Source organism: Sceloporus occidentalis, unplaced genomic scaffold (genome assembly GCF_023333645.1).
Source record: "Sceloporus occidentalis isolate IW3139 unplaced genomic scaffold, rSceOcc1.0.p SCAF_50, whole genome shotgun sequence".
Lineage (NCBI taxonomy): Eukaryota > Metazoa > Chordata > Lepidosauria > Squamata > Phrynosomatidae > Sceloporus > Sceloporus occidentalis.
The window spans coordinates 512,933-526,838 of NW_028317030.1; the positions used below are offsets into that span (position 1 = coordinate 512,933).

Genomic DNA, 13,906 nt, shown 5'->3' on the forward strand with positions numbered 1-13,906 from the left:
CATTATTCTGTTAGGCATCACTCGTATTCCAGAATTGATATGTTTTTTTCAGACAATAAATCTTTAGAAATCTATGAGTCGCCTACTATAGGAAATTTGACTTGGTCCGATCACGCACCTATCTTTATAAAAATTAAAAACAATGAAGAATTTAAAATAAAATCTAATTGGAGGCTTAATGAATCCCTTTTGCTTTCACGCGATTTCAAGGAACAACTTAGGAATTTGGCCAAAAATTTTATTGAGACCAACGATAATGGTACAGTCTCGATTGCAACTCTATGGTGCGCTTTTAAATGCACCATGCGGGGCTATCTTATAAAACAGGGTGCATATATAAAGAAAATGAAAGGCGCGACCCTAACAGATTTATATATTGAGCTGGCACAATTAGAAGCTAGTAATAAAATAAGACCTTCAAATCTCCTATACACAGACATAAAAGAAATTCAATGTAAGATTAAAGAGAGACTAATGGAGAACATCAATAAAAATCTTTTATTCCTTAAACAGGATTGGTATTACAGTAGTAACAGGGCCAGTAAGAATTTAACTAAAAAAATTAAAAATAGGTTAGCTAAAAGTAGAATTAATAAGATCGTATATAATGGTAAAACCTATTTAACCCCAAAACTAATTGGAGAAGCTTTTAGAGAATACTATAGCACATTATATAATTTACCTATAGTTAATAAGGATAAAACACAGATAAGTTCATTTCTTAACGATTTAAATTTACCTAAACTATCTAAAGTAAAGTTGGAAAACTTAAATCTATCTATTCAACTCTCTGAGATTAACACTATAATAAGGAATCCAAAGCTCCCGGTCCAGATGGATTTTCAGCTCCTTTCTATCAATTATTGGACCCTATAATATCTCCATTATTATTGAAAGTATTTAGAGAAGTTCCTTTAGGGAAAGAGTTTCCGTCGGAAATGTTACAGACCACAATAACTCCTATCCCAAAGATTGGGAAAGATCTGAGTAAGGTTTCAAACTACCGCCCTATTTCTCTTATAAACCTTGACATTAAAATATTTTCAAAAATTTTAGCTAACAGATTAGCTGCTGTTATGCAGGACTTGATCCATTCAGACCAAACGGGCTTTATACTGGGTAGGAGTGGTGAAGATAATACCCGTAGGATATTAAATCTTATACATGAAATACACTTTAATAATACGCCGGCAGTCTTCTTAGCCTTAGATGCGGAGAAGGCTTTTGACCGGGTGAGTTGGCCCTTTTTGGAAGAAACTTTAAAAATGTTTGGCCTGAATGGACAGCAGTATAAAAATCTGCAAGCAAAGATCTCAGGTTCAAACTTAAATTCGACCATTTTTTCTATCAATAATGGGACAAGACAAGGATACCCTCTAGCTCCATTACTGTATGCCCTCTCTATTGAACCCCTCGCGACGATAATACGTCGGTCGGAAAAAATCTCTGGAATAACAACAGGTCCATATGAACACAAAATCTCTTTATACGCAGATGATATTCTCCTCACTTTATCTTTACCTGAAATATCACTCTCAGAGACATTGGAAAGTATTAAGGAATATGCAGTATACTCTAATTATAAATTGAATTTAGATAAATCTCAGATCATTGACTTTAATATGGATTTTCTAGATTTGAAGAAATTAAAAGTAACTTTGCTTTTTTATGGGGACAAAACCACATTGACTATCTAGGCATTAAGATATATCAGAACCTTAGAGATACTGTAATTAATAACTATACTATCCTTCTGGAAACTCTGAGAAATCAACTTACACAATGGAAAGGCTTAGAAATATCATGGTTAGGCAGACTAAACACATTAAAGTCGTATGTCCTTCCAAAATTAATTTACTTATTCAGAGTTATTCCTTTATCAGTTCCACTAAGAATTTTAAATCAATTTGAAAAATTATTTTACTCATTCGTATGGTTGGGTAAAAAATCGAGGATCTCATGAATAATACTTACCAAAAGTCTCTCACAGATTGGACTTAATTTCTCCAATTTACGTACCCTCCATCAAATCTGCCTCTTTGGCCATTTTTTGGCATGGGATACAAAACGAGAACTGCACCTTCCATGGTATAGATACGAGAGGTGGAAGTGTCATAATTTAGATCCATATTATCTGTATTGGTTCAATATAAAGGGAATAAATGATTTAGAGATTGTTAACCCTATCATCTCGAATATTTTGAACAACATGATTAGTTTCATGAAAAAATTTGGTATAACTGAGTCTTCTTCGATATTTACTCCTCTAATAGTCTTGCAAAATCTGATAAAAGATATTGATTTAAGACTCTGGTTTTCCCAAGGAGTGGCTACATTAGAGGACATCTGGTCTTCTACGGACCTAGCTTCCTTTAAAGAACTACAAGTTAAATATTCTTTCTTAAGTAAAGAATTTTTCCCATATTTAAGGATTAGAAATTTTATTAAACATAACCCGGTCAGACCTTTGACTAATCTGGATAGGTTTTTGAACAGACATCATAAAAGAAATACAATTATGCAAATAACTAAACTGCTTGAACAAGATTCTATTCCAGATAAACCCAATACTATCTTAAAATGGGAAACGGACTTGGGAATTTCTTATTCATCTGATATCTGGGCTGCAGCCTGGATTAACACAAGAAAGGCACGAACAATTTTTTAAACTCCTTCACAGATGGTATTACGTTCCGACATCTATACATAAAATGTATGGATCCACTTCTAACAAATGTTGGAGATGTAAATTAGAATTAGGATCCATGCTACATATCTGGTGGGAATGTGACAAACTCTCTAATATGAAATTTAAAGTTGTTGAATTATTTAGGAATTTATTTGGGTTCGACTTAATATTGTACCCTCAAACTTTTTTATTTCATATCGACATATCCTTGCAAAATAAATCAAATCGATATCTGGCCATTAACATTCTGGCCGCTATCAAAATTTGTATCGCAAGAAACTGGAAAATGGAACAAGCACCGTCATGGTCTCAAGTAATTACTCAGATAAATTATCAATATAAAATGGAAAAACAATTTTATAGGATATATAGTAACATCTATAATTATAAGGCAATCTGGCTCCCATGGCAAAATATGATCTCGGAGACCGATTTAGTATAATAGAGATTCCTTTTTCTCTCTCTTTTCTTCTTTTTTTCTTATATTTTTAATTTTTTCTTTTTTTTAACCTTGGCAAATTACTATTATTATTTTCATTATTAGTAATTTTATGATATTTTCTCTTCCTCCCTCCCGCAGCTCTGGTTATAATATCAGATTATGATAATCTCAATTTACTGTCATTGTATGTATGTCAGATATTTTATTTTGTAAAATTTTACTCTTGAGACATAGAAATGTAAGATCTTGTCTTGTTATATGTTTGTAATGGTCAAATTTTATATGTAATAAAATCTTAAAAAAAAAAAAAAAAAGAATTCATTGGGAAGAACAGTATTATTAGCAAAAATCAGCATGGTTTTATGAAACATAGGTCCTGTTAAACTAATTTAATTGCATTCTACAAAGAAGTAAGTCAAAGTATAGATCAGGGGGTTGCAGTGGATGTAATCTACTTGGATTTTGCCAAGGCGTTTGAGACGGTTCCACACAATAGGTTAGTATTCAAACTGCAGGAAATTGGTCTAGATGCAAATTCTTGTGCTCAGGTAGAACCTTGGCTTAGAGATAGAGAACAGAGAGTTGTTATAAATGGTAAATTTTTGAGCTGGTCAAAAGTGGTGTCCCTCAGGGTTCTGTTCTGGGACCAATTTTATTCAACTTATTTATAAATGACCTGGCAGGAGGCATTGAAAGTCATGTTTCTGTATTTGCAGATGACACAAAACTAGGTAAAGTTATACAGGGCGAGCAGGATATTACTGTGCTGCAGAGGGATCTAGATAGACTGGGGACTGGGCACTCAAATGGCAGATGAAATTCAATGTAGATAAATGTAAAGTTATGCACTTCTGGGTAGCGAATGCACAAGCAACCTACACCCTAAACGGTAGTGAATTAGGGGTAATGACAAATGAGGAGGATTTGGGAATTGTTGTAGACAACAAACTAGGCAACAATGTGCAGTGTCAGTCTGCGGTTGCTAAGGCCAGTAAGGTATTGTCGTGTATAAAAAGGGGCATCAAGTCGCGGAATAAAGATATAATTTTGCCTCTGTATAAATCAATGGTAAGGCCGCACCTTGAATATGCTGTGCAATTTTGGGCACCTATTCTAAAGAAGGATATCATAGCACTAGAAAGGGTGCAGAGGCGGGCTACAAAATTAATAAAAGGAATGGAGCATTATATGTTATGGTGTTAGAAAAATGCGTGTGTTATCATAAATAGTATTTCTGACAAAGACATAAGAAAGTAGAAAATGTCTAGTCTATGATATATGCACGAGTTCACGTCAAAACGTCTACTCTATGTTCTACATATATATATGTGCAAAGGGTCAAGTCTAGGCCATTCTTAATTATGCAGCTTAAAGAGGTGTAACTTGCTTGAAAGGTAACCAATCAGAATGAAGCATGCTATTAGAAATAGATAAGAGGTTATATAAACCATGTAATCCAAACATGTAATCAGACAACGCTTCGACTTTTGTTTCTTGTGTGTCTTGTGTCGATTATGCGCATGATCTAAATAAAGGAAAACTCTTTCTGAGGAGAATTCGACCATTAATTCAACCAACATTTTGGTGCCCTGTGTGAGGAGGTCCTGACCGGAGACAGGGACGACGGTCCTGAGGAACCACACCTCGAGGATCTGCATCTGGGGTAATAATATAAGTCCTCCAGCTAAGATTGCTGTTAACCAGAGGCACTTCGCGACATCGTCCCTGAAACCGGCAGCGTCCTCCCGAAAGTTTATGACGGTCTTCTCTTCAGAAATGTGAGTAGGAAAAATATTTCTGGGAAATATTATAAGTGGTCAAAGTCTGTCAGGGACTACTGAAATAAATAACTGCGTATGCATTCGACAATGAGAAATATTACTTGGAGTAATATGAGGCTGATCAGGAGAAATGTGCACAGATAGTTAGTCATTATTTTTGTGATAACGAATTGTTGTTGTTTGTGATTGTGGTAATACTGTTGGGGTTGCTTGCAGCTTGTATTATTGTGAAAGAGTATCACAAGACCTTAAAGAGAAGAACTCTTATGGTCCAGGGACAGCTATACCAACCCATGTCACAAATCATGTCTGAATGACTCTGTCTGTGTGAATGACTGTTCAGGAGTCTTTTACGGCGAACGAACAGTGAATAAGGTTGTTGTTAATACGCCCCCCGGCATTTGTGAGAAGCTCTCTGTGATCAAGTGCTGGGATTGCAAGTGAACAACTTCGCTGCGAAAGCAATTTTCCTACCTCTACTGTCTATGTACGGTATCTTATAATTACAGAGGTCCTTTGTTTCATTCTGTCTAGAAGCGGTATCTCATAAATACAGAGGTCCTTTGTTTCACTCTGTCAATAAGTGGTATCTTATAAATACCAAGAGCTCTCTGTTTCACTCTGTCCAGACGTGGTATCTTATAAATACCGAAAGATTTTCTTTTTTCTGTCTTTTTTGACATTGCGGTGAGATTGTATTATGGGGATATTCCACAGTAAGGGAAAGGGACAGAAGGATAAAAATGTTGGTATTTGAAATACCAGAAAGAATATATAGTGACAATGGGCCTCATTTTGTCAATCAACTAATCTCCAGATTTGCACAAGTATTTGGTATACAATTAAAGAATCATTGCGCCTATCATCCTCAGTCAGCAGGGTTGGTGGAAAGAAACATTGGAACAATAAAGAATAAATTAAAAAAGACCATGGCAGAAACTGAGAAGAATTTCTTGCCTACCTATGGTAAAATTGAGTATGCGTATTACACCCAATAAGCAAGGCCTCATCCCATTTGAAGTAATGTATGAGAGACCCTATAGTTTGCCACAGATAAAGATAAAAGAAGCAAATGATGAAAGGGAATTGACCCTAGCAGATTATATGGCAAAAATGTTGAATACCAGATCAATACAAACTGTTAATTCTCTTCCAGAAACATAAGAGCCAATTCCTGAGAAATTGAACGTTGCTTTGGAGATTGGGTACTAATAAGGATAATCAAATGAAAGAATTGGTCATCACCGAGGTGGGAAAGACCGTACCAAGTACTATTAACCACCCCACGGCGTGTAAGCTGAGAGGAGTTGTTGTATACATCAGTCACACTGTAAGAAGGTAACACCACTTGCTGGTAGTCACTCATTAAGTCTGGGTACAAAGGGGGGTCCAGACGATAGGTTGGACTCGTCTCAAACCAGTGAAGAAATCCATTCCCCAAACCCTGAGTTGACGGCCAGATAGGATGAAGGGGTGGTGCCTGCTTATAGTTTTTTGGGTAGTGACTGATGTTTTTACAGTAATTCCTTATTCTAATGCTAATGCTAAGTGGGATGAGAACAAGAAGGTGACCAGATGGGAAGATACCAAAGCACAAAATCTGACTTTTTTATTAACAGGAGATAGTTGCATTGTTATTGATCTGTGTAAATTAATTCATTGTAAAAATATTGGGCAAGCAAGAAACTATGCTAAGGCCGATGTATATATATATATATATATATATGCTGGATGCCCGAAAAGCCCCCTGGAAAACGAAGTATAACATCATGCCTTGGTTGGGATTATGCTATGTGGACAACAGCTAGTCGAGATTGGGGATATGATATTTTCGGGGCAGGAGCGAGCAAGATCAAAACAAGATTGAAATGATTACGATCCGAATGTACAACCTTTGATAACTGTAATAAATTGCTATTTACTTTAAAGGAACCTATGAAGACGGATGAGAGACTATATACCATAGGTCCGTGGGTTTCCAATAGAGACCCGAAGGGAACTTTCTTTTTGTCTTTTCCAGAAAATAAGGTCCAAGCAGAAAAAAAGTTACAGATCCAGGAAGAAAAACAAATTCAGGAAAGGTTAACAAATTTAAATCTGTTTAGTTTAGAAAAACAGCGCCTCAGAGGGAATATGATAGCTTTATATAAATATATTCGGGGCCAATACAAACCATTGTGTGGAAATCTGTTCATAAACAGGACTATGCACAGGACACGTGGTCATGCATTTAGACAGGAAGAAAGCAGATTTAGTCTAAAGCAGAGGAAAGGGTTTTTTACAGTAAGGACAATAAGGATGTGGAATTCTCTGCCTGCAGATGTAGTTTTATCTGAGTCTGTACAGACATTTAAACAGCAACTGTATGGATACTTGGGGGATATAATCTTTAATTATGGGGAAACAGCTTATTTGTTTTTGGACTTTTTTTACATTTTGATGGAACTGGATGGTTCCTCTGATTATTATTTTAAATTATTTTAAAATGTTACTAATTTTATTTTTACATTTTTTTCATTTTCTTTTATTATTTATTAAATGTTTTACTAATCACATTGTGATTAGAAAGCTGGGCTCCATTGACTTGTATGGTTGAATGCAGTAACCTGCAAGTGGAGCCAGAGTTCTCAAGAGGGTCTGGAGACCCTCTAGTAAACTTTTCCATCTTTGTTATAAGGACGTGCCGCCATCTTGCGAGTGGTAAAATCACTCTCCGGAAGCACCAATGTGACGGGACCTACCCATACCCCAACTGGGTACACCCTCCAGAGGCTGTTTTCTTTTCCCCATAGCTACCAGGAATACAAGACTTCAATCGTGAGGTGGAGCTAGCGCCGAAGACAGCAGGAAACAACGCTCCTCATGAACCTTAGTGGCACTGGAGCGTAGCAATATAGTTCATTACTGTCCTTACAAGGACAGCACCGAGGCTTACCCCAATAATAAGACAGAACGCGTATTGAGGTAAAACAGGAACTGACTTTATTGAGAACATCAAAGATATGTATATCTATAGACAACATATTTGGATCAGGAGTATAATCCCATCAACGACCAGACAGCCCAGTGCCTCCATACAGTTATATGTCCAGCAATGCCCACACGACAAAAAGTCTCTATTTCGTGCATCAATCCCGGTATACCAATGGAGAGCTCATGGTCCGAGGATGTTGCGTTCCAAAAAGCGAATTGATCCGACGTCGGGACCTGGTGATCCCTCTTTTCTCAATACGTCTGATCGGTTTAACAAAGAACTCTATGCAACAGACAAAAAGATGAGGCGAAAGAGGGCTGTGATGAGTGACTCCTGAGCAAACAGGAAATACATTGTACATATAGAGTATATACATATACAATGAGTGTGTGTCTCATTTCATTCATACATGCATAATATATATATATTAGATTTTTCCAACCAAAGCAAACTCAATAACTTATAACACTTTATTCAAGTGAAAATGTTTTATAGACTCCTAGACTTGAAAAGTGCATATTGTATGCATCTTGGAACCCTGTGTCTTTTAAGTCTGCCGCAACAACTATTGTCTCCAGTTTATGTTTTATATACTGTTCCATCAGTAGGTGGTGATGTTTCTGGATGTCTCTGCTCACTGTTTATATGGTATCTTCTCGCTTGCCTTAATAAAGTTTTCTAAAGGCCTCAGCCATGTTTAAGTGGATAAGACTGTGACAATTCATTTCTGTAGAGCTTTAAAGTATTTCTAATAATGTTAGTCTGCATTTTATCAGAATTTTGTCCATACGTTAAGCCTTCACAGGACTGGACGTTTGCGCTAGTCTATGAATGGCGCAGAAGAACAAGAGATTTGGTTTTACTTTTCATGATCATTAAGAAGGAATATATATCCTTCCTTCTAGGCTAATTTTCTTGCCCTGTACAATTAAATGTTACCACGCATAGCTTTTCTTTTCCCTGTAAACCTATAACATAAGTACATACCCTTGTCCTCATACACACATGAGAAATGCACTCATTTAATTTCCGGAATAAAATGCGTATGTTTTTGGACTATTAAATGACATTTATATAACACACGCAGGTTCTGCAGCTCTGTTATTGACTTAAGCGTCTTAAGAGGAAAACTATTCACACTATTCTGTAGAAGACACACACACACAACCTTAAACAGAAAGATAACACTGCCCTTGGCCTTAACCTACTTTATTCAAACTACAACTTACAACTTACAACTAACAATACTATTACTAATAATAATCCTATGAGTCCAACTTGAGAACCAATACGTCTTGGTTATCTCTAAATCCATTAGGCTTCGTGTATTAGGACAGCATGTCGATTCCCTGGCTCATTGGCTCCTGGAACATGCACATTCTTTCTATTGCCTTATGTAAGTGGAGCCGTCCTATTTTTACACTATCCTGACAAAAGCTGGAAAAGAAGAAATAAAAATAGCTTGTCAGTGGGCATAGTTTTGTTATCAGCTCATTGTCACTCTGAAATCTAACTTACTGCGAGTTGAGTTTACAAAGTGTGAAGATGCTGAGAAATGATACAATGATTCACTTGGTGGAGCCAACTCTACAATATGAAGTTGTAAAGTTCTCTGGACTGTATTCACTCAATCATTCAGTGGGACAAAAAAAAACAGGAGGTCTATGGGGGTTTCTCCTCTGAGAAGGACAGAGTGTGTGCTCCATAACACGCACTTACTATGTCAAAATGGCACATCTTGCTTTGACTTTGTCACGTCAGTTTTTTGTGTCACTGAACACAAAGGCTTTTCTTACGTTTACCATTAGCCAAAAAACATTACATAGGAGTTTCATATGCAATACATGAATATAAGAGAGAGAGAGAGGTGACACATACCCAACGTCTGAATGGCTGTCTGCATATTCTTTGAGGGAAAGCAGAGCGGCATCGCGGCATATTTCCCTCAGATCACTTCCTGAGAATCCATCGGTGTAGTCGGCAATTTCACGCAGGTCTACATCTTCATTCACCTAAAGAAAACATATTAGGACACATAAGGACAATGAATTGGTGATTTTCCCCAGTGTAATTCAAATAACTACCAAGAGACCAAAGCCGGGTGATATAGATTCATAAGGAGTAAACAAGGGCATGTTTTTCTAAACATTTAGGGAAAGGAAAAGAGTCAAACAAGACTGAGAAGAATCGTGTCCAACTGAAAATGCATTGTGTAAAAAGATCGCAATTGCCTAGGAATCATGTAAAAGATTGATATTATACCAGTAGCCAGAGAATGGTGGCGTTATGATTTTTGACATTTAACAGTATGTTGTGGAAAGGGGTGACTATCTGAGGCAGTTCCAGCTGAGCAGGACGGTTCTTGGGCCATTGGTGGAATAGTCAACCATTACATAAAAATCACATATATCATAGTATAAGTTGCTTACATTTTCATTTTCCAAGATGAGACTGAGAATTGATTGACGCTGTGCCGTAGACTAGAAAAAAAAGATGAAAACAGCATTTTAGAAAAACTATTCATAATTAGTCTTGTTAATCCCAACAAGAATGCATTTTGAAGTATAGGAATGGGGAAATATATGAAGAATTCATAGTTATGGAGTGGCTAAAACAAACTTTAAATAACCTTGTTTCTTCAGTAGCATTTAGTATTAGTAGTATTTGACCCATACATCACTATCTAAGAGAACCGCAAGTTCTAATTATCTTCATTATTTATCTTAACAATAGTGATTTGGTTTAAAACCGGCTGTAAAAGTTGTGTATTTATACAATAGCTACTAAATGTTTAATGCAGGTCATAAAATGGGTTTGTTTTAAAATATAAACAACTCCACTTTTTACTAAAGTTCTATTTGTCATGCAACATTTTTTGCAGGTTGATGTATTGAGATTATTTAGAACATGGATATACACCAGTTTAACATGAGGATTTCCTTCAAAAAGACATTTTAGTTACATACTGGTTTCTTAATCAGGAATCTGGCTGGCATCCTCCGCAGTATTGCTGGATCGATGTCCTGAGGTCGGTTAGTGGCCCCCATGATAATAACCTATGAAAATACAACAAAAGTGAAACATAAGAAGTACTATATGGTAGGAAAATGTGTTGAAAAAATATGATAAATCTAGAATGAATGATGTGTGGTTTCTTCTCCAAATCCCAGAGCCTCAAAAATCCTTTAGGAACTACACTTATGCACGCAATCTGTATTTTTAAAGTGTTGGATACACATCTTATCTGTGTGTTCTCTAGCCTAAAATCCTAAACAATGTACTCTAGTTTGGAAGATTTGCTTATAAAAATTTTTAAAGTAATGCCAACCTGACAATTGTGGCCTGTCTCCAGCCCGTCCCAACGGCTTAGGAACTGGGCTTTCATCATGGCCGTCACTTCATGGTCACTCATGGAACGACTTCGAAGGAAAGAGTCTGTGTGGAGAGAAAGAAAAAGTCAAGCATGATGAATGTACAAAAAGACTCATTAATGCCCACTGATTGGGCACCAGTTGTCTAATATCACATTGAAGTCTAATACATACACCATTCGGCATGGCTAGAGATTGGTGACTTCCAAGAGCAACTTACCGATTTCATCGATGAAAATGATAGTTGGCTGGAGCTTCACAGCCAAAGAGAAAACAGCAGCTGCTAGTTTCTCAGACTCTCCATACCACTTGTTGGTCAGGGTGGATGGCTGGAGATTAATAAACCGGCATCCGGCTTCTTTGGCTGTGGCTTTGGCAATAAGTGTCTTTCCACAACCTGGAGGTCCATAAAGAAGGACACCTGTATAAAAAAACGTGCATGATTTTATTTATACAATAGAAGTACTTTTAGTAATTGAACAATATTAAAATAATGTATTTAAAGGCTCCAGTAATTTAATCTGCTTAAAAATATAAAGGGTACCAAGTGAAGATAGCCTCTGATCAAGCACATTTCTGCATATTGCAGTCTGGAGTAAGAGCTTCTAATAGTTAATTATATAAGTTTGAAAGAAAGCATTACAAAGAAATAATCCCCCCCCCCCAAAAAAAACAACAAAAAAAAACAAACATCCTTTTGGTGTTTTGTTTAGCAAGAATGTATAACCTTTTAAATATTTGAAAGTATTTCTTGGAGGTGCATACTATAATACAAATAAATGATACCGCAGCAATCTTATGCCAAGCTAAAAAGTCAAAATGTATTGTAACATAATATAACAGGGACAAAAAAGAAGTACTGGCACCACTCCAAGTCACTCTGCAGATTACCCTTGACAAAGGCTACCACTCCGAAACATTGTTGATCTCAGTAACACTGTCTACTTCTCTGCAACATTTACCTGAGTGACTCGTAAGTTCTGTACCAAGTCCTTTTTATATTATTTTAAAGTAGATTTCTACTTTTTTACTTCAGGTATCAGATTTTATAGTTTACTCTTATATTTTGCACCGCCTACAAATACATTTTCTGCTACCTGTTGCGCACAGGTTGGGAGTTTTTGCACCTCATTTACTTATTTCTGTGCTTTTTTGTGCCTTTTGTTTGCCACCTCTCATAACTACACAGTTACTAACCTATCTAGATATAATTATCCAGCCTAACTGCAAGGAAACCTGCCCAGATAGAGATACCATTATGTTAACTCCCTTGCAGTGAGCGCAAACAGCACAATCAGATACAGGTAAAAAGAAGTACAGATAAAATGTACTTTCAATTTACTGGTGAATAAAGCAGGTTTGTCGATAACTCAACCGAGTCTAAGGATATCCTGACGGTAACTGCCTGAGGGCCAGAATTGGACAGCCTTGTGGCTCACGAAATTGCTTCCATATAGATAATCTTTCTACATATAAAATAAGTCATGAATGGGAGCCTTCAGCCTTAATAAGTGAAACAGATTCAGCCCAAAAAGTCCCGCATACATGGTTTGAGTAATACCTTTAGGAGGCTGCATCAGCCTGGATTTTGGAAACAGGTGTCTCTTTCTTATAGGGAGGATGACGCTGGTTATTAGGGCCTCGATGACATTGTCAAGACCTGCGATGTCACTCCAGGTCACCTACGGGGAACAAACACAATTGTAAAACTGCTTCTACAATGCAACCTTAGAAATATTAGACAAAGCAAAAAGGAATAGCACTATAAAGTAATGGGGGTTTAAAAGGATATATACAGGTTTCTTCACTGTCCTGGTCCTTCCTTCCCCAGTTTACTTCTTTCCATGTAACCTTTTCCCTTACCTCCATGTTGAGTGGGTCCACTAACTGTGCGGCGATGCACATTTCGTATTGCGTCAGACTGACAGTTTTTCCTCCAATCTGACTCATCGGTTGTTTAGCCTACAAGATACCAAAAGAACAAAAGTAAGTTTACCGTATTTTAAAATGATTAACTAAGGATCCACCAAGAATACCACATCTCAGGCAATGCTATTAAATCCCTTTCCCGTGTGAGGTCCACCTGGTGAGATTCATGGATGATCACTGCACATAGCTTTGGAGAACTAATGTAAATACTGATATCTGTACATCCCGTTTACAATCACAGGATTTTATCTTTTAGGAAACATTGTTACCCCTTCTTTCTATAGACTTTACTGGTATTCTCTATTGTCAAAGTTATTAAGAAAAAAGTCCCATACCTCTATCTGAGGTTCATCTTCTGGTTCCTGTTTTCTGGTTGAATCGAAGGCATGCATCATCCATTTGGCGGTGTAATAACTGGCTGCGCCCAATACCGTCAGTTTGACAATATTGCCGATAACATGATTCCCAACCAGATAACGAGAAAAGACATCCATAGAAAACATGTTCTAAAGACAAATAAAAATACATTAATACATAAGAACCTTTTTTGGCAACTGCTACTTTAGATTTTCAAGTAAATGAAACATCACATTTGCTCACTTTACATATTTCCATATATGGTAATATAGTTGTGGCTGGTGGTACAGTGGTCATGTAACATAATTATTAGGACTTGAAATTTGCCTGCTTTGTGTGTTCACAGCTTACTGATTTTTAAAC

The 13,906-nt window shown here is 36.7% G+C and overlaps 1 protein-coding gene across 1 annotated transcript; it reads right to left on the reverse strand.

Moving 5' to 3' along the window:
* Positions 1 to 4,700: 4,700 nt before the first annotated feature.
* On the reverse strand, positions 4,701 to 13,665 carry LOC149288578 (outer mitochondrial transmembrane helix translocase-like). Its single transcript, XM_089491324.1, has 9 exons — positions 13,522 to 13,665; positions 13,121 to 13,219; positions 12,819 to 12,939; positions 11,478 to 11,678; positions 11,215 to 11,321; positions 10,853 to 10,942; positions 10,316 to 10,366; positions 9,765 to 9,898; positions 4,701 to 4,899 (listed from the first exon to the last, which is right to left on the reverse strand). The coding sequence occupies exons 1-9, from the start codon at positions 13,579 to 13,581 to the stop codon at positions 4,701 to 4,703; spliced, it is 1,062 nt and encodes a 353-aa protein (XP_089347450.1). The 5' UTR covers positions 13,582 to 13,665.
* Positions 13,666 to 13,906: the final 241 nt, after the last annotated feature.